The 21,741-nt window shown below is 39.1% G+C and overlaps 1 protein-coding gene across 4 annotated transcripts in view; it reads left to right on the forward strand.

Annotated features, from left to right (window-relative positions):
• Positions 1-21,741, forward strand: part of CEMIP2 (cell migration inducing hyaluronidase 2) — a 71,723-nt gene that overhangs the window by 32,858 nt on the left and 17,124 nt on the right. For 3 of the 4 annotated variants that reach the window (XM_008513566.2, XM_008513565.2, XM_070590680.1), the window contains exons 10-18: positions 70-139; positions 2,918-3,046; positions 6,148-6,236; positions 10,192-10,323; positions 11,436-11,471; positions 12,701-12,856; positions 15,087-15,264; positions 17,749-17,964; positions 21,518-21,726. In XM_008513566.2, coding sequence (XP_008511788.1) covers positions 70-139; positions 2,918-3,046; positions 6,148-6,236; positions 10,192-10,323; positions 11,436-11,471; positions 12,701-12,856; positions 15,087-15,264; positions 17,749-17,964; positions 21,518-21,726 — 1,215 coding nt within the window. The remainder of the gene's footprint in view (positions 1-69; positions 140-2,917; positions 3,047-6,147; positions 6,237-10,191; positions 10,324-11,435; positions 11,472-12,700; positions 12,857-15,086; positions 15,265-17,748; positions 17,965-21,517; positions 21,727-21,741) is intronic. The other variant, XM_070590681.1, reaches the window with a different exon arrangement.

The following is a 21,741-nucleotide window of genomic DNA, read 5'->3' on the forward strand; positions in this document are numbered from 1 at the left end:
GGGGGAAGTTTTTAGTGGGCAGTATTTTTCATGATGAATGTTTAAATCACCTTAAAAAATGCCTTGCAGGGCTGTTTCAACTTTCTGGATTGCTCATCCCAACAATAATCTGATTAATAATGCAGCTGCAGGCTCACAGGTAAATAATATTGAAGTGCTTTCGGTTTTTTCCTATTCATGTTTATAAATATTCTCGTGTTTACGGATGTAACGTAACGTGTGGCAATCGAACACTAGCACGTCGTCGTTTTCTGGTGCCGCTTGTGGAGCTGACAGCACGATGCAGTTGAGATAGTTCCTCCAGTTCTTCTGAATCATTTGTGCTAGTGAGGATGTACGTGTATGGCAAGACAGATGCTAAATGGAGCAAAAGGGGTAGGCTAATTTCTAGGGTTATCACGTCATCTCCAGAGTCTATTTTCAGAGTCTTATATACAATCTTTCTGGCTTCTCATCTTAAGTCATGTGTGGCCAAGTAACTGATTATTTCAGTTTTCAGTGCTGATGAACAAAGAAAGCCTCAGCTTTTCTGAAATTATGAGAATGGATTATTCTGTAGAATACTGTGACAATTGTGACTCCGGTCAAGGGACACATCCTTTTGTTAAATGCAGGGATCATGTCCCCTTGGGGATTTCATCTCGTTCACAAAGCAGCTAAACTCAACTATGTGCCTTAAACTGACTCTATGCCTTTAATTGTTTCACAAACACAAGAATAACTTAAGAGAATGAATGAACTCTTGTTGGATGGCCGAAATGTCCCCTGGATAAGCTTGGAGAAATCTACATTTATAATTGAGTGTGATTTAAAACTCCTAATTTATAATTTACAAATAAATCTTTAAGACATTATACTATTATGATTATATCTGTGCTGAAAACTACAACACAGACATATGAGCTTTGCAGCAATAACTAAATATTCATATTTATACATCATGGCTATTAAGACTTTTAAAGGGAAGAAATACCGAGCACTGTTTTCCAGGAGGAAGTAAAAGATTAGTGGAAGGGAGTAGTTCTTTGAGTTAACTAGGACACAGGCGCCACTGAGTGATGGTGGAGTTCACATCCTTGATTTTCCTTAAAAACCTAAAACATAAAATTCTTATTTGACAGGGCTGGGAAAGACCTGGACATTTAATTATTTCAGATTTCCATTCATTCATTTTTCATCAAATATTAGTTGGGCCCATATGGGGTTTGTGTCGAGAGTTTCTAAGTGGCAGATGAGTTTCTGGGTAAAGATGACTGAGGGTTTGATATGCAGTCTTACCCCAGGATCATCTTCTGATCTGTTACATGACAAGTGAACAGCCAGAGCAGAGTCCTTTCAGCTGTTTTCAGAAGCCAGGGGTTGAAGATCAAAGCAAATTGCAAATAGTCCATGAAACATGTAAGGCGAGGTTGCCAGAAACCCTTCCTGGGGCTCCTGTGAGAAAAGAAGAAAGCAGGTTTATCTTTTCCACCTCATGTACATTCTTCTTCCTTTTCATTCTGTGAGTTCCTTCTTTCTTTTCTCTCTAGAAAAGCTGTTCCAGTAAAGCTCATGTTCTGGCAAGAGTTTTGCTCCCAAAGTAAATCAAACCTTTTCTTCTTGTACCTTTCCACTGCTTTTCACAAAGCTCCCTTTATCTGTTTTGACACCACAGTGTTGAACAGGAACCAGCTGCTACCCACGTCTCCATCCTCCATCCCCAAACCCCATTGCATCCCGGGAGGGTTCAGTCTGCCCTCGGCTTATAGGACTATGGTATGGAGCCTTCTCCACAACCCCACAAGTTGTCTTCTGTTGTCTGTTTTATGCCCAAAAGAGTAGAGATGGCAGACACATTTTTCACAGTAGTTTCTTTTATTAAGATCCATCTGTACATTTTCATAATGGAAAAATGTTAAATATTGCATTCACTTTCATGTGTAGGTATATATGCTTTCCACAGTTCACCTCTCTGTACTCCTAAAGGACTTTATTTGCTACAGCTAATATAGTACTTATTACATATATTTTAGTTCTCTCTGTATTTCCAATTAGACTATGAATTCTTTGAGAATAGTCTGTCACCTGGCACATAGTGGGCGCTAAATGTTTGCCAGATTTGAATCAATACCACACTTTTGGACTATAGGTTTAAATTTTAACAACGTGTTTAATCAAAACTCCATAATGTAAAGTTATCCTTCACATTGGGCTGGTTTTTAATTACACTACAAAATAAAAAATGGTCACAGGGATTAAGAACACTTCATTGTGATTTTTTATATCTCATTTTGAGTGTCAAAATGTTTGAACTGTTCTCTTCCTGGTAAAGTCAGTAATACTGAAATTGAACAGACAGGGTCCAGACTGAGACAGCATCCTGATTCATGCATGTGGTGGTTTTTTTTCTTTGGCAAAAACTTGCCTCAGGACAGGAAGGGCATTGGAGTTGTTTGAAAGAAGTCAGTGAGCTCTGCGTGTTGGCGGGTAGTTGTTTAATAGGTATGACTCATCTATTGATCAGATTTGGAGGTAAACAGAAAAAAACCCATATTGCTAAAAGACTGTGCTGTCCTGGTCAGTCACATGGAAGGGAGGAAAGCTTGTGTGCTTCTAATTCTGCATAACTTTTTAAAGTAGATAATGATGGGAAAGTTATTTTGAAAATACATTTTGGTATCAGACAATTATTTCTATCTTTTGTCCTATCCTGCAAGCAAATTGAACTTGCTTTTTTTTTTTTTTAAAAGCATAATAGAACTGCTTTGAAGCCACTAGATGGGTTCACAACTTTTTATAGTCAATTCTGACCTTGAAACAATGACTAATTAATGTTAAAAAGATTAAACTTTCTTGTGAAGTGCTTAGTTTATGAAGGTGTTTCATAGAGTGGCTTTATAAAAGGAGGCTTTTAATAATCTTGTCCTTTTAATTATAGGATGCTGGAATATGGTATTTATTCCACAAGGAACCTACTGGAGAGTCCAGTGGATTGCAGCTCTTGGCGAAACCAGAACTCACTCCATTGGGTATATTTTATAACAACAGGGTCCATTCAAGTTTTAAGGTAGGTTCCTAGGTTTTAACATTCAGTTCATACGATTTACAGGGTAAAGGTTGGACTACAGTGATTACAACTGAGAAACGTCAGTTTTAGGTAGAACTTGTCATCAGAGAAAGTAATTTGTGATTAAAAATGCAGCCTCCTAACATCTCCACCTTCAGGATGTATATGCAGCTTTCTATTTACACATAGGAATATTTGCTAACATACACATGTGCATTTAATGTCAATAAATATAATAATGGACTTGACCCATGAGTCCTCATCCTCTCCCTTCTTCCCTCTTACCTTCTTTCCAATCTTTAATATCATTACATGTTTCTGGGGATGTACACATTAGATAATATGCTTCTGGGGATTAAAAAGCATATTTTCTCTCTTCTCAGTGCTGATAGATGTCCTATTGGGCATTTAATACTGATTATGTAAATAGTGAAATATTGTTGAATAATATTTGACCTAATTAAAAATGATCCAGGTCAAGTAAACTAAAGGCCATTTAGGAGCTCCAATTTCCATGATACTTGGTACTCATCCCTCACCCCTGATGATAAATTCATCTGGTTCATTGGGTGCTCACAAGGCACTTTGATGTTTTCAGTGTATGATGCAATGCCCAGATTCTTTACCCGGATGTGATCCACAAAAAAGTTCAATTAATACTTTCTGTTTATGATTCTCAGAAGGTCCTTTAAAAACCTAAGAGTATTATAATTTGAAGAGCTTAGAATCACTTGATTGAAGACTTGAGAGAGGAAAACACTTACACAGAATTATGATTTTTGTGAGCTGAATAGTTGATTAAGGCTAATAATTATTGAAAGTAGCATTTCAAAGTGGAAATCCTCTAAATTTTGTAATTATAAGTGGTGTAAAAAATACTTCATTCTAATTGTTTTTAATGTCATATACCATGAAGATATGTAGTAATGTACTCTATTAATTATAAGCATATTAGATCTGAATAATGAGTGGATGATTAGGTTTTAATTTATTAAGTTTGGGAGTGACTATCCAGAATGGTACTTTATAGCCAAAGTCCTTGGGGTCCTCAGAGAGGAACCTGTCATCTTTGGATCAGTCATAAGTGCACAAAGCCTGGCCTCTATGGCTTCATGCCTCCCAAATCTGTATCTAGTCTGGCTCAGTCATGTCTATCTGACTGCCTACTGAGTACCATTTTGATGTCTCCGGGACACATAAATAAAATGTGTTCAAACTAAAATCCTTTCTTTTCTGACTTCGGTTTGGTTTATCTTTTCTCAGGAGATTGTTACACCCTTCCTCCCAGTTGTGATAGTTTTATTAAAGAAAGAGCTTACCTTTGTAGCAAATCTGCACTCTGTGGATTGGCACAAATGAACTTAAATCAGTTACCCGGTAGCAGCATCCTGGTTTATGCTGGTCGGTGAAAAACCCCAAATTAGTTAGGATTCTGGAAGTAGAAAGCACACATAGCAGAATCCAGAAGCTTCGCTGTTAAAAAAAAAGAAAGCAAGCAAGAAAGGAAAACAAAAGCTCTGGATAGAAAAAGAGTGCCCAGTTAGAGCAGAGAAAGCAGAAAGAAGAAAACATTATATAATAATAACGATGAAAAGAATAAAGACTAAAATGCGCTCCCAAAGCAGCGAGAACGGAAGCGCTGTCGGTGGCATTTGTGCAGCGTCTGAGGCTAGGCTGCTGGGTGAATGAGGTTGGAAGTGGTTTTGCTGAACTGGCGGAGCGCGCGGTCCAGCATGGGCTGCATGGTTGTGTGCAAGGTCTCTCATTAGCTCTCCTGCGCATGCGCCTCAGGCGAATGGGCCTCGCACGCGGTCTGCTCGCCTGGGCAGAGTTTAGAGGGCGTAGGGTAGAAAAGGCAAGGTCTTAAAATAAAAACACAACTAGTGGGTTCTCTGGAATCCTTCGGGGAAAGCCCTTTCACTCCTCGGCTTTTCTGCAGTCCCTCTTGCGGCGCTGGGCTCCCTCTGCTTCTGGCTAACTCTTTCTAGGCCCTCTGTTTGTCCCCTAAAATCCCTATTTTTGTCCCCAGCCCCATTCCTGTATCTCTGTCAGTGAATGAAACCACTAGCCACCTAATTGCCCAAACTAGAAATACATGAGCCTTTATGGCTTCCTCTCCCTCACCCTTAGGCATATTATTAATTACTAAATGGTAATTCACCTAGTAAAGGATTCTCACTCTATCCATTTTTCCCTGTTACTGCTGCCACAATCTAGGTCATCTTTACTTCTCTTCTGGATTACTGTAGTTGTCTCCTGCCTTATCTCCTTTTTTTTTTTTTTTTTGTCCCTTTCCAATCCATTATCCATCTTGTAGCTAGCATATTCTTTCTTGTTACCTTTATTAAAAGTCGCATTGTCTGACTCTTCTGCGTATCAACTCTGCGTCCTCTGGCATCGCTTCTCTTTAGTCATCTTCTTACCTTTCTTTCCTCCGTACGTTTCCTGTTTGTCCACCTAAGATTTGTTTGTTCTCACATGTGCTATGCTCTTTCTCATCTCCAGACTTTTTGTACCAAAAAACAGTACTCCCTTGAGTACTTTCCTGTGGGTTCTTCAGCTGCTTCCCGCCCACTCCCTGCCCTTTGTCCCTAACCCGCTCTTTTGTGTGGTTAATTCCTCCCCATCATCCTTCAAGTTTCAGCTGTAGCAGGGCACTTTTAGGAGACAGTCCCTGAATCCTCTCACTCCCACCTTTGCAGAAGTTCTCATCTTGATGCTTCCTTGTGTGCGACCAAAGCCTCATCTCCTTCCTTTATCACATGCTTATCGTGTTGGATTGTAATTGTTTAGTTGATTGTCTTCCTGCCAGTTTGTGTGTCAATAACAACAAAGACCATGGTTTTCTTGTTCATGTATATGTTTGGTGCCCACTGCTAGGTAGGCACTCGACAAATATTTGCTGAAAGACCAAATGAGTAAAATTAAAAAAATATCCAGGAAAGTAATTGTTTTCATAATTGCTTTGCTTTGCTGTTTATTCCTTCCCTCTCTTTTTTTTTGGTAGACATGATAAGCTAAAACTTATTTTCGTGAATCATTATGTATGTAGATGTAACTTGGGATTCATATTCATTTCAGTCCATTATTATATTTTCCAGGCTGGCTTATTTATTGACAAAGGTGTCAAAACAACCACCGCTAGTGCTGCTGACCCAAGGGAATACCTGTGTTTGGATAACAGTGCAAGGTAGAGCTGGTCCTTTTAAATCATGCTCAAGCCATATCTTGCGAAAGCAAAATTTCCTGGATTAAGCCATTGTGCTCTTTTCTCCAGTAACACGTTTAAACCAAAGTTTTCAAAATTTGTAGGAGGGTTTTGGAAAAACATTTATTCCGCAGTTCTAGGTTCTGAGGCTGGGCTTTTTATCTTCTTGAGATGCCAAAGAAGTTGATGTTTTTCCCAGTTGTAAGTTGGTGTTAGAGAGAGTTGCAGAAAGAGAAAGAAAGAGAGAGATGCTGAAGAACGTCCTAATTTGGCCTAAAGTAGAATATGATTCATTGCAAAACAATGTGAGCTAAGCTGTTTTAGTGTAATCCCTGAAAACCAAGGCATGTAGGATTCATTGTTAGTGGTCAAAATCTATTTCAAAGGGAAAATGTCTCCAACTTGATGATCAAGCTAGTTCTGGTTTGATCCTTTGTAGTCTCAGATTTACGTCATAGCTGGACTCTGTGTTACTCTCCTTTATAACCACAGAATGTGGTTGGGGTATGGATCAGCATTTCACCAAAGTTCTTTCACATGCTATGTATGAGCCAAAATAAATAAAATGTACCCACTGGAAATACAATTTCCTGGAAAAGATGGCAACTTAAGGTCATGTTCAGTAGAAACTGTACGTGTTGTTGTTGTTTTGTACTTCAAGTTGCTTGACCAACTTATGGATTTGAAAGGGTGCTAGATTTAATTGGCTCTGTTAATAGACTCTTAAGAAGAGGACACAAGACCCTGTTGTTCACAAGGACATAAGGTAGGAGCTACACTGTAGGTCAGTGAGTTGACTTAAGTGTGAGGCAGGATCCTTGCGACACAGTAAAAAGGCATGAGGTCAGGAGAAAACTGGGAAACTATAGTTAGTAAAATTACTCATCAGGATTCCTTAAAGGTCAAGCTGAGTCTGAAATGTTGTAAAGCGATGATCAGATAGCATTTGAGAAGCTGGGGAATTGTGGGCATTCTAAAAATGAAATGCAGGGTACTGGACACCTGATAGCTGAGCAAGATATGAAATGGAAAAATAGAGGAGATAAGAAAAAGCATATAGATGACAACCAATTATGAACCAAGAAGAGAATGTTAAGTGACAAAACAAAAAAATCTTTGCTAGAAGGTCACTGCTGCTGTTTAAGAGTTTCTTGTGACTGGTAGAACTAGAAATGTGTACCAGTAATGTGTGCTTTCTGTTCATATTAACAGAAAAATCCTTAAACACAACACAATTGACTCTCTTCCCTGCCTTAAAAAATTATGTGTGTGTGTTTGAATAGATGGATGAGAAACTATATTTCAAAATCTGTTGATATTTTAGTTAGACTTGACAATAAACCAATTTATCCATAATGGCCTCTGAAGTTCTTTACCAAGTGTGTTTATATGATATTATGATAATGGTAATTTTTCCATGATTTTCCAGTTTATAAATGCATACATATTGGTAAGGAATTAGACTCTATTTGGAAGTTGTTATTGAAAAGGACCGATTATAGAAGAGGAGCGATATGACATGTGACAGCTGGTATATACATTTAATTTTATATAAACTATAGAGTATGCCCACGTGCATTCATGCAGTCCAGACGTGAGTAAAAATGATAGAATTCTAACACAAATGAGTAATAAGCCAGCCCGTGAATTAAATGTCAGGCTCATGGGATCCAGAAGATACTAAGTCTGTTCATCAAAGGGGAAGTTGACTCAATAGCTAATCAGATGAGCCTCTCCTTGTATCCTCAACATGTGCAATTACGGGAATCCAGAAATCAGAACTTTTAACTAAAGAAAGCTCTCGGTTTGAGATTGGGAAATTTCATCCAAAAGAGTAAAAGGGCGCATGAACCAACCAGTACATTTAAAGCAGCGGACAATTAAGGAAGGGTTGGGAAGTGAGCTTAAAGCTCCTAAATGAGCATGAGGAAAAACTGGGAAAGTTAACTGAATTTTCTACAGTTAGAGGGAAGTGGGAAAGAGGGAGGGAAAGAAAGGGTATCCAGGCAAATGGTCAATGACTGATTTGTATGGATAGGAATTTGAGAAAAAATGAGGTGGCTACGGGAGAGAATCAGATGCTTCTTTATGGTACTTTTTTTTGGCCTTTTTTTTTTTTTTTTCCCAGAATATTGTGTAGTTTCCTTTCCAGAACTCTTCCATCTGCTTGATATTATGTAATGACTGCAAAGCTGTCTGGCAGCCACTACAATGCCAGAAGAGTGGGTGATGGCTGAGTCAGACTTTTTACCCCTTAGGTCTGAGCTGTTTAGTGTAAGGGACGTATACACAATCTAGGGGTGCACATGACGCTTTCCACACTGATCTCCTTGTAGTCCATTCTCTGCAATTCTTTCACCAAGTATCAGCTAGAGAGCAGTTAATAAAAAAAATGAAATCCGGTCACATCACTTCCCTGATTCCATGTTTCCGATGACTTTCCATCACACTTATTTATTTATCTTTTTATTTATCTATCCACCCACTTTATTCAGGTATGAGCAGCATGTAAAGAGCTGTGCATATTTATTGTATGTAACTCGATGAATTTGAGGATAAGTATACACCGGTGAAACCATCACCACCATCAAGGCCATAGACATATCTACCATCTCCCAAAGTTTCCTCCCACCTCTTCTACTGTTAATATTTTTTAAATTTTTAAAAATTTTTAATGTTTTGTGGTCAGAACACTTATAAGATCTACTCTTTTAGCAAATTTTAAGTCCACAATGCAGATGTGTTAGCTGTCAGCACTATGCTGTATAGTAAATCTCTAGAATTTATTTATCTTGTGTTACTAAAACTTTGTACCCTTGACCATCACCTCTCCATTTCTCCCTTGCCCACAGCCCCTGGCAACCACCATTCTATTCTCTGCCTTTCCCGTTGCATTTAGAATAGAGAACCACATCCCTGCCTGGCACAGGCCCACCTCGCCGTCCGCTCCCCCTTGCTTCTTACTCTCCAGCCAACTTGCTTTTTCCTTGAATGTGCCAAGCTCACTCATGCCAGAGGACCTTTGCCCCTGCTGTTCTCTGTGCGTAGCTTCTTCTCCCATCATGCACATTTAGTGAGCACCTACTGTGTACCAGCAACTGTGGTAGTAGCCTTTGTACAAATGATATTTCCTGACCATATGATTGAAAGTCAACCTGCTGAAGTAGTTTTTGAAAAGCTATCTAGTTTTTCTTCCCTCCTCTCCCCCCCAGCCATGTAAGATTAAGATAGCAATGATCTTTTTTTAAATAGGTGGCCTTATGGAATTATTTATTTGAGTTGTTATAGTGGACAGTTTTTGACACCAATTTTTTGACCTTTTCACTAGGTCCTTGTAAGTATTTTAGAAGGAAGAGAAAGAAAAGGTAAAATTTAGTCTTCATAATTAACAAGTCAATGAAATACAATCTATTTTAAATTTAGACATTTTTAAGCTATTGTATCCAGTTTTATCTCTATATCTGAAACATTTCACCAGCACACAACTCAAACAATACTCCAGGTCACATACATGTATGTTGAAATATGTGATTGATATATTCAGTAAGTTTGTATTAGTATCATACAGCTGAAGAATTTATGAAAATGTGCCAGATTTCCTGGTCTGAGGGCTTTTGTTTGTCTTCTGGTTTTTCTTTTTGAAATGGTCTTAGTGCCTAGAATGTTCTGCAGTGCCCATTCTATAAGTTGATTTAAAAAAAATAACTAAGATATGAAAGCAATTCTCTGGAAACCTGTGTAAATAAATGTAATTTGTTTTTCAATATTTGAAATACAAATAATTAAATGTGTCTTAAGATTTTTGTTTTGTTTTGGTTTTGGTCAAATTGAAATCCTGCTTTTTGACACTTAAGCTTACAATTGTAAGTAGCTGATTTTTATTACTTTATTACTTTCTTTAGAAGTCCTGTGTTTTTTGTTTTTTTTCAACCTCAAGGTTTCGGCCCCATCAGGATGCAGACCCTGAAAAGCCACGTGCTGCTGCTGTAATTGACAGGCTCATTGCTTTTAAAAATAATGACAACGGAGCGTGGGTCAGAGGGGGAGACATTGTTGTTCAGAATTCAGCGTAGGTATTCTCTACAAGTTATTATCTGATGACGCTGTTGGATTTATTTTTTAAGGCTACTTTTAAAAACCCAGTAGACTGAAAGTACAGTGGTGGTTTCTGGAATCCTGTTATTATTACTAATAGGCAGGACAAGCTCTGAGGAAGTCTGCTAGTGTTAACAGACTGCAAATGTTTGGAATCGTCTCATTCTGCTGCTTTTATTGGAACTGAACTTGTCTGGTGACATGAGAGGTTTTTGATGAGATTGAACAGAAACTGGGAATGTAACTTTCTATAACAAACATGGTCTATGTCAGAGAGCTAAATAAAGATTTTGGAACTACCTGGAGTTTTTCTCCTTCCTCTTGGAAGCTCAGAATTTTTTTGATGCTCTTCCACTGCCATTCAAAACAAAAGTTGTGAATTCTGCCTTAATAAGTCTGTTGACTTATGTCTTAACATGACTCGAGGCAGTAAGCATCTCACCTCTTTTCCATTTATATAATTTTGGGAAAAGTCTGATGTATGTTCAGCTAAGATTAGGTGTTCTCAAGTCTAGAAAAGCGTTTTTTTCTGGCTGACACTGACATCAGCTTCTTGGCATTTTACCATCATCTCCGACTTTTACTGTGCAAAAAAACTGATATTGTATTACATTTATAAAAGTAGCTTGGGTATTAATGTTGAAGAGTTTTTATGAGAATACCATGATCTAATGGTTTTTTAAATAATTAGGAAAATAATAATTATAGCTAACATTTCAGTGCTGCTTAGTAGATGCCTGGCACTAAATGGTTAAAATTAATTAGTATGTTTAATGCTCTCAAGTATCCTGTGAGGAACATTATATTATTATTTCAACTAATAGGTGAGAAAACTGAGGGAGAGACAGGTTGAGTGACTTGCCCAAGGTCACACAGCTGGTAATTGGCCAAGCCGAGATACAAACCAGGGGCCTTCGCTGTGGAGTCTGTGCTTTTAGTTACTGAGAAGTGAAACTTATTTTGTGCTCTCGGAGAGTAAACATTGTTAGAACCTCCTGGATTTCGTGAGAGTTAAATACTGAGAGAATTCTCTTCTTACCTGATGTGATAAATTAGAATGTTCCCTCATTCTCTTTTCTCTTACAGATTTGCAGATAATGGAATAGGACTGACCTTTGCGAGGTTTGTAGTTACTTTAAAAATACTTATCTGATTATTTAAAGCTGTAAGATAAAATAACCCTTGATATTTTTTTTGTCTGCATAACACAGGAAAGTTATATCATTTATCAGCATTAAAAAATATTCATACCACTTCCTGATACCACTAGAGGGCCAAAAATACATTTTTATTGATTAATTGAGTTCATACCAAAGTAGTGGGTTAGTATAACTAGAATTCCACGGAAGGGTAGGCCCATCATATTTTTTCCTTGGAAGAAAACACTTGAGCTTTAAACTAAGGTCTTAAAAAGTAGAGGAGTACAGAAGAAGGGAGTAAAAATTGAGAGCAGATCAAATATTTTCTTTTCTTTTGGCACCTGGGCTAACAACCGTTGCCAATCTTCTTTTTTTTTTTTTTCCTGCTTTATCTCCCCAAACCCCACCTGTATGCAGTTGTATATCTTAGTTGCATGTCCTTCTAGTTGTGGGATGTGGGACGCTGCCTCAACGTGGCCTGAGAAGCGGTGCCATGTCCGCGCCCAGGATCCGAACCCTGGGTCGCCGCAGTGGAGCACGCGAACTTAACCACTCAGCCACAGAGGCGGCCCCTAAATATTTTCTTTTTTAGAAGCTGGTCTAATTTTGCAATGGTCTTTAAGAACTGAATTTTATTTATTTATTTTTTTTGCTGAGGAAGATTTGCCCTGAGCTAATATCTGTGCCAGTCTGCCTCTATTTTATATGTGGGTCACTGCCACAGCATGGCTGACAAGTGGTATAGGTCTGTGCCCTGGATCCGAACCTGTGAACCCTAGGCTGCCAAAGCAGAGCACCCCCAACTTAACCAGTCAGCCACGTGGCTGGCCACAAGCACTGAACTTTTTATGTTATATATTTTTCTCCAGATGACAGTTATTCTTGTTACTATATTGAACACACTTGTCCTCTAATTGTTGTTTTTAGGGGAAGTTCATTCTCCCCATTTGCAGTATTGTTGCCTGAGACTAAAACAGTTGTTGGTGCTAAATTAAATTTCATTTTTTTCTTTCTAATTTGCAAACCACATGTTAATCTATAAGAGGCATATTCACAGTTTCGAAGCACCTTTTAATGACTTGGTACTACCTGTTATGCAAAGCTCCTGGCTGCTTTGAATTTTCAGTTTTTTAAGTTGTAGCTTGCCTTCATTGGAGGAGCAGTTTAAATTTTCTAGAGATGTGTGGTTAAGGATTATTCTCATTTTAACAGTGATGGAAGCTTCCCAAGTGATGAAGGTTCCAGCCAGGAGGTATCTGAATCTCTCTTTGTTGGGGAGAGCAGGAATTACGGCTTTCAGGGTGGTCAGAACAAGTACGTAGGCACTGGAGGAATAGACCAGAAGCCTCGGACGCTACCCAGGAACCGGTGAGCACTACCTTAGCAGTAGAGTATTAAATTTAAATGATACATGGAAACCTAACCCTTGTGGAAGTTTCTATAATAATCCTGGATGGATTGGTTTCCATTGTGACACTTTTCCCACATTGTCTTATTACTATTATTATTATTATTACTATTGTATGTGTCATCCTCTAGAATTCTGGAACGTTAATTCTTAAACACTTCATGGATTTCATTATCAGTTTTATAACAAAAGAACATAGCTTGTTTCTCATTCCTTCTACAAGGCCTTATATAAGCTGGTGATGATTTTTTTACTTTCTTGAGCCACAGAAAGTTGCCAAACCATAAACTATGACATTAGGTCAGTTCTCCCTCAAGTTTTGATGTTGGTTTTCAGAAATAGCCACTGGAAAAAGGATATTACCTATTGAAAACAGTCCTAGAAAATAAGAGTTGATAAATGCCAAAACCGACTCAAAACCTAACCACAGCTGTAGAACAAACAGTGTTTTAGATGTTGAAGGGGTTTGGGGGTAGACGTTGGCATGTTTTCTGCCAAAAGAATCGCAGTCATTAAAACAGAAATGCACTAGAAAGATTCTTCAGAGTATTTAGGGAACTATTAACTAATGAATCCATACCTCAGCTCTGAGACTCAGTTTGGGCTTGTCCTCATTTTACTTGTGAGGAAACCAGGTAGAGAAATATTAGTGTTCTAGGGGCCTTATATCAGAGCTGCTGTCAGAGTTCGTCAAGCATCAATTCCCTTGAAGTTGTATGCTATATCTGGACATGGGGCTAGGACAGGTCAGGGGAATGGGGCAAACAGGCCATTAGCCTTGCGGGACAGGGGTGACGGTTGAGGGAAGGGCTTTACTAGCTTCTGGCAAAGAGTTACCCCTGCTTAGCTCCTCTCCCCCCTGCTTGTCGTTAGGAAATGTTGAGCGTCATTGTGTGCTACGCACTCTGTCGATCTCTTCTGAGACCATGGAAGCCACTAGGGGGGAACTTCCTGGTTATGATGTATCAGGCCCTGTTCTAAAACCCTTTATTATTCATTCAGTCCTCACGAAGTCCGATGATGTAGGTACTGTCATCCTCTAGCTTTATAAATGAGTAGCAGAAGTAGGATTCAAACCCTGTTAGTTTGGCTTCAATGCTGTGCTCTTAACCATTGGGCTATTGCTGCCTCTTCTAATACATAGGTTAGGGGGAAAAAAAACTATATTGGTTGGGTTATGGGCTATAGTATGATGGCGGCCAATTCAAGTCCTTTCTTTTTATTTTATATTGGCTCCCAGTTTTATTGCAAGATGCTTGCTGCTTCTTTGCTAAGGAGGATTTTCCAAAACAAAGATTCCTCATTGGCCAATGGATCCAGTTTTTATTTTACTGTATCTTTACAACCTTTTCTATGAGAGAGAACCATTTTGGGATATATCCTTAGACATACATCAAGATGCATACGTTTTTAACCAGGCTGTTTGATTTTCTCGCTAGCATATATGCTTTGATTATAAAACACTGCCAAGTTGTGAACTAGTTAGTTGCTATAGAAATTCTCTGCAATGCCATTAAAGAGTTTAATAGGGGAGAAGTCTGAGGGGTCCAGATTGTTATGGGTTTTGTCCATTAATTATGGTTAATGATATATGATTAGTAGATGAAGGAGTTTGTCTTTGAACAGAAAGGAGGAAAATGAATAAGGTGCATTTCTCAATCTAGCCAGCCCTTTGACATAGTAAGCCTTGAGGACTTATCCTTTTATACTTTTGAGTATATCATTTCACCTCATTACTATCATTTAGTGGCTTGAAAGGAAGTTCTCTGTTTAAGCACAGATTTGTCTTTTGTTCTCATGCTAGAGACTTTGGAACCAAAATTAAAGTATATAGGTTACCAAATAAAAGGTCTTAACTGAGTTGATTCAAGGAAGCAAAAGTCACCTCTTCAGAGAGGCCTCCATTGTATCCAAAATAGCATCTCTCTCCTCTGCAATCGGTTGTATTACTGCGTCTTATGGTCTCCATAGAACTTATTATCTGAAATTATCCTTTGCTTTTCTTGTTGCCTTTCCTGCTACAGCATGTGTTTCGTTTGATCAGGGATCTTGTCTTGGTTACCACTATTTCCTAGAATTGTGCTTAGTGCGTATGGGTTATGCAACAGTATTTATAAAACAAATATGTGAGTGAAGCGCTGTTAAGGGGATGGGCCCATGTGCATTAAACAAAATCTTGTATTTCAACAGGACTTTCCCAATTAGAGGCTTTCAGATTTATGATGGGCCCATTCATCTCACCAAGTGCACTTTCAAGAAATATGTGCCAACTCCAGATCGGTATACCAGTGCCGTTGGCTTCCTCATGAAGAATTCCTGGCAGATAACCCCCAGGAACAACATCTCCCTTGTGAAGTTTGGTCCACATGTAAGTCTGTTCTTATGGTTCCTCCAGAGTGACTATGGCGGGAGAAGGAGGGCTAGCACATTCTCAAAGACAAAACAAAAACACAAGGGAGTCATACTGAGTATGAGTGGGAGGAGCAGTACATGCAAAGGCAGCTCGTGATTCCGTGTACTCTGTCCCGGTGAGCTCAAGGTGAAAACAGGAGTCCCATGTGACCTGGGGTATTTTTGATATTCAAATGATAGCTTGAAGGGAAAATGACTTAAAGGGACAGCACGGGGATGGAGATTGTAGAGTTTCATAAGAACAAGAAGACATGATTTTGGGAAATTCAGTGTCATAATCCATGAAGAGATTTGCGTTCTGCCTCTTAGTTCACTTATCTGGGGCATATTCTTCTGGGTCACTAGAGGATAAAAGGTTTGGAAAGAAGAGCAATACTGTGGTGGTATAAAAAAAATGGGGTTATTTCTGATATAAATTATTGGAAGGTTTTTAGGAAGATTGCAAAGAATACTTAGAAATAATTGTTTACAGTGCAGTAGCCTACAGAAATAGTTTTCATAGTGGTTTCACCAGTCCCCCTTTACCCTGAATACACGGGACAATCTGATCACATCTGCCCAGCCTCCTCCCATCTTGCCGGTTCCAAGGTGACAGTGGCATAGAGAGACTGAGGCTCCGACCGTCTCGCTCCCTCCTCTCGCAGGCAGCCACAACTGGAAAGTGGCTCATAGTTCTCTCATTCATGTCCACAGGCAAACTCTGTGGTTGCCCAATTTAAAATAGGACTTGGGATAGTTTACCAAAGACTCTATCTGGTTTTCTAGACTAGCTGAGGCATGGAGCAGAGGTGCAAAGGGGGATGGCAGCTTGGTTGGCTGCTTCTCTTTCAGGTCACATGACTCCAGGGAAGCGGAAGAGCCGTACTATACATAGCTTCCCATGTGAATGAATAGGGCAGGTCTCAGATCAGTGGTTCAGCAGGAGGCTGGCTGTTTGCATACCACTCACAAGGACCTCCTCAAGCAGAGAGTTTAGTGACCACAGATGTGGGCATACTGAGGCAGTTTGTTAGATGTTGCATGTGTTGTAGAATTCTAGAATTCTTTTTTTTATGCTTTTTGGTGAGGAAGATTGGCCCGGAGCTAAAATCCATTGCCAATCTTTCTCTTGTCCCCCCCGCCCCCGCCCAAAGCCCCAGTGCATAGTTGGATATCCTAGTTGTAGGTCATTCTAGTTTTTCTATGTGGGATGCCGCCATAGCGTGGCTTGATAAGTGGTGCATAGGTCTGTGCCCAGGATCCAAACCGGCAAACCCTGGGCCGCCGAAACAGTGTGCACAAACTTAACCACTCAGCTATGGGGCCAGCCCAAGAATTCTAACAGCCTAAGGGAATCGTCAGCCTGGACTTGTGTATGGTTGCGATGCTCTGGGAACAGTTCATAAAGGGACAGTTTGCCAAATGTGTTCCACCCAAAAAGGTGGAAAATAGGCCCTAAACTTCTCTTAGATTTAAACACAGGAGGTACAGGGGAGAAGAGAAGAAAGCCTAGAACTAAGAATCTAGAGCCACTTGTCCCGGTCATCACCGATTTCACGTTGAGTTGCTTATCATTTACATGTCCAGTTGATTTTCGAACATCCCAAGGTGGTGAGTGCATACGAGCGTTTTAGAGGTGGATCTGCGTGGCTTGAATGACATTAGTAAATTTACCGTTAATAAGAAGCAGCAAAAGACAGTAAAACACGTTACCTGCAGCCGGCTTTGTGGCTGTGTACTTTGTGTTCAATAAAGCCTGTATATTAACTCTACTTGACGTGAAAATCACTGAGTTGCGCTTGGTCTGTGTTGAGGAGAGAGAAGGTAACTTTCACTTTTCAGCAGATTCTAATGAGTCCGGTGGTCACTCAGCCACACTGAGGCGACACTTAGACTGTGTTTCAGTTTTGAACTCTGCTTATTTTTTAGTGAGGGAAGTCATGATGAAATAACTATAACATTTGGAATGAAATAAAATGTGTAGCTCTTAAGATAGAACTAATAATGGATCTTTATTTACTTGAGATAATTTGCATAGAGGGAAACGTGTAGATCTTAAGTGTACAGTTTATAATTTTTAACCAATATGTGTGACTGCATCGTTCCCCTTTCCACGACTGTTCTGATTTCTCTTACCACAGACTAGTTTTTTTCTGGAGAGCAGGTAGTAATTTTTAAGTGGAAACAAAGGGAAATACTAAAGATGAATTTTAACATTTGCTGCTTGAACTGCACAAGGCTTTGGGAATTTTTTCTCCTGGAGCATATCATAATTAATTGAAAACTTTGATTGATTGGGTGCTGTGGTGACAACTGTGAACCGTAACTCAGAACTGCCTGAAGATGAAAGCGCTAATGGATTTGTAATGTAATGGATATGCAGTTGGATCCGTGCAGAGGATGCTGGGTAAGATGGCAGGAGCCCTCATTTTGCGATGTCCTTGTTTTTCACTGCTGTCAGGTCTCTCTGAATGTCTTCTTTGGAAAGCCCGGCCCCTGGTTTGAAGATTGTGAGCTGGATGGTGATAAGAACTCCATATTCCATGATGTTGATGGCTCTGTGACAGGCTACAAGGATGCTTACGTGGGAAGAATGGACAACTACCTGATCCGCCATCCAAGCTGTGTCAACATGACCAAATGGAACGCAGTGATCTGCAGTGGGAACTATGCCCAGGTAGGCCAGAAGGCAGTGTGATGCCCGACTCCTTGCACCTCCTGACGGCGCTGTTTCTCTGAGGAGAAGTCTTCAGCTCTTCAGTATGATTGAGACTTTCCAAAGCATGGTTTTTCTTTAGGAAAAAAAAAATTCATTAGGAATCATGGACTCATAGAATTTTATGCAAAACTCCCCCACTCCAGACCAGTTTAACAAGTGGAAGAGTGGGTCAAAAGAGGTGAGATGATGTACCCTTGTTTAAATATGGTTTGCATATAGTTGGGGTGAGAACCCCTATTTCCTGAGTCTTAGGCCTGGTTTTCTTGCCACAGTACAGCTTTGTCCCCTGAGAGTTTTCTTCTTTGCTTTCAGGGTCATTATCTCTATTGAATCAGGGGATCTGCCTTTTGAGGCAAAATATCAATAGGTCACGTGGAAAGTGAGATGTTCCCAGAGACAGAGCTAGGAACTGGAAATGACTGGACAAGGAAAGAATCTAAGGAAGTTCTTCAAATTATGATATAATATCTATGAAAATATGAAGGGGATGATATAGATCGGGAAACACCTCTTTGAAAACATTAAGCCAGTGCGTGTTTATTAGCTCGATGCCCAGTCTAAGTGGATGGACTAATTTGGGAGGTAGATGTTAAGAGCACAGATGCTGGAGCCAGACCACCTGGGTTTGAATCCTGGCTTCATTATTTCCTTCCATATGAGTTGGGTGAGTTAACTACTCTGTGCCTGTGCACAATGAGGATAACACTAGTTCCTCTGTACGAGGCTGTTGTGAAGATAGAATGCGTGAATATACGTAAAGCATTCAGCTTGTGGCCTGGCCCATAGTGAAGTGCTTGCTGCAATTAGTATCATTTGAGGAGCAGGATTCTAAGTTGCAAAGATGATTTTAATAGTGATATTTGGATGGATGGAGGAGATTACAGAACAGAAGTACCAGTTGTGCAGAGTTTTGAAGGGGGCAAAATTTTGTTTCCTTATTTGAGACAATTAAATGGTAGGATTTAATAGTAGACCTCAAGGGAGATGAAGGAACAAAGGAAAAGGATAATTAGAGCACGGAGAGGAGAACTGGGGGAAGAGCGGGGGTCTTCCAAGGGGCTTGGGCTCTGACAGTCCCAAAGGCAGGAAAGGCTTGGTGCTCAATGCTCTTATTTGCAGGGTGGGTTCTTCTGGGCGAGGACAGTTCTGTGATGCAGCCCCTCCGCTGAGCCCTGGCTGCTTTGCCTGTCACGGGTGTGTGCCTGGGCTCCTGCTCTTCAGCTTGTTCAGCCTCTGAGTTGTGTGTGGTTTCTACCCGCTAAGCCTTCTATAGTGGGAGTTCCTTGGAGCGGAATTCCTCACTGCTCCTCTGACTTTGAATCATAACTGCTAAAGAATGTTGATGCTGAGATTAAAAGAAAACAAAAAACAACTTCAAAAAGATTCTTGTCTATAGACAAAACAAAGGGCTTAAGAAGGATACAGATTGCAGAGATTTTCTGGTTTATTTTAATGGAGTATTAACTTCTCTGTTGTGGGATTTCTCATTCCTGTGAGCAAAAAAAAAAAGGTCATACTTAAGTTCTGAGAGGGACAAGGAATGGATGGAGAATTAACTGTAGTAAAATGAAGAAGAAAAAAGGTGGTTTAAAATGCGATTTCTTTTTTCCATTCCTTTTATTCTTAATCAGACTTTGTTCCCTAAAATTAAGTTGACCCAATACCTAGGAAGCTATAGAAATTCTGCAATTAAAACAAAAACAAAGAGCTTGTAGTCCTTTTGTAGCTACAGTTTTAGTTAAATCTCTTGCTAGCCATGTGTATTCAGTGGTGTATGTGTCTTAAAGCTGTGTGTGCTCACTAATGCAAACGTTATCTTTGAAAATTTTATATAAAATTTGTATATAGTTAAAATTACTATGTATGTCTGTAAACTCTTTGGATTTCTAATATATGTGAGAATGTGAATCTGATCCTTCTATCTTACAAACTAGAGTAGTAATTCTATTTTTTATATAGCGATGAAGAAAGAAAGAAGTTATCTAATACTTCCCAGGAGCCTCTGGGAATGGCAGGACCATAGGTCAGAAATTTTCTCCTGAGAATTTGGAGTTTGGGCTGGGAGCCCAGATCTGCAGCCATTTGTTATTACTTTGATAATGTACAATACTACAGATAATGTATAACATGTTATCTTAGATAACATATAGTACGCTATAATGTATAATAATACTTAGATAATATATAGTAATATGTAATGTAACTTAGATAATGTCTAATACATTTTTAGGCAAAAGACAAGCGACTGGATCTGAAGATAGAATAATCATCATTTAGCTATTTGTAAATATATTTTAATCGAATGCTCTCTCCTGACCCAGGGATAAAGGTGCTCAGGAAAAAAGGGGGTAACGTAAAGAGAACTCAGGTTACATGTGCCACCTCAGATCCTTCTTGGATTTGGAAGAAGGCAGGAGATAGATGTATATATGTATATACACACACATATATGTATATGTAGCCTATTATATATAACCTATATTTATATGTAACTATATATTATAATAATATATATTTTATTAATTTATATAATTATAGGTTAAATATAAACATTTAAATAAATAATATGTAATATATATTAAACATATATATTTAAATGAAGTAGTCTCAAAATATATATTTCCTGTCTCTTTATTTTAAATCTTTAATTGTCAGTAGAGAAGAGTAGTATATTGAAGTAGTCAAACATGAATGAGAGTTAAGAGATTTTCTGGCTCACAGGATGTGTGATTGTGGAATCAATATGGACAAAACTGTAGAAATGACAGAAACAGAAAAGTAGAGAAGTACTGTGGATTAAATGCAATATTTTGCAAATGTATTAATACTCCTGGGGAATTCTGTTACAGCATACTGATTCGTTTTAGGAAATCATTCTGAGGTTTGTTCTTTGGGGAAGGTTTTGTTTTGGCACAGAAAAGGGCTCAAATGCCACTGGAATAAGTTCAGGACTTCTCAAATTTGTCTTAGGTTAATATGTTTTTCCAGTTTTGCAGAGCACTTTATAACCTTTTTTTTTTTTTGAGTGGGTGAAAAATGACTTCTTGGGCTGATGTAGGTCATGGAAAATTGAGAGCTGAAGCTCTAAGATATTTAAATTTTCCATCTCTTGTTTTAGAGGAAAGTGTCTCAGATTTGACTAGAGAGTATCAGTTTTCACATTAATTTACCAATATTTTGTACGCGTGTTCTTCAGATTGAGGAATTTCTTTGACAAGCAATATAAGCCACACAAGTTTCATATTCTGATGAATAAGCTGGCCAGTTGTGGTGGAAGAGATGATGAGGATCTTGGCTCGCAGAACGCATGGTCTGTTTTTCCCATTTCAGTTAAAGCAGGCTTCATTGTAAGTGTAGCCTAGGATGAAGTTGGCCCCTGCTCATTTACTCTGGCATAGATCACAGAATCTCTCCTTTGAAAGTACAGACATTTGCGTTTGTGTTGGAAATGTTTATTTAGCTATTTAAATTTTCATTCTCTTCCCTTTAATTCTTAATTATTCTTTTGAAGGTCTACGTGCAGACATGGAGCACTCAGAACCTGACTATGACCATCGCACGAGATGAGTATCCATCCTCCCCTATGGTGCTCCGGGGCATCAACCAGAAGGCCGCCTTTCCACAGTACCAGCCTGTGATCATGCTGGAGAAGGGCTACACCATCCACTGGAATGGGCCGGCACCCAAGATTGCTTTTCTATACCTCATAAACTTCAACAAGTATGTTTCTATTGC

The sequence above is a fragment of the Equus przewalskii genome, chromosome 22 (genome assembly GCF_037783145.1).
Source record: "Equus przewalskii isolate Varuska chromosome 22, EquPr2, whole genome shotgun sequence".
In the NCBI taxonomy this organism is placed as follows: domain Eukaryota; kingdom Metazoa; phylum Chordata; class Mammalia; order Perissodactyla; family Equidae; genus Equus; species Equus przewalskii.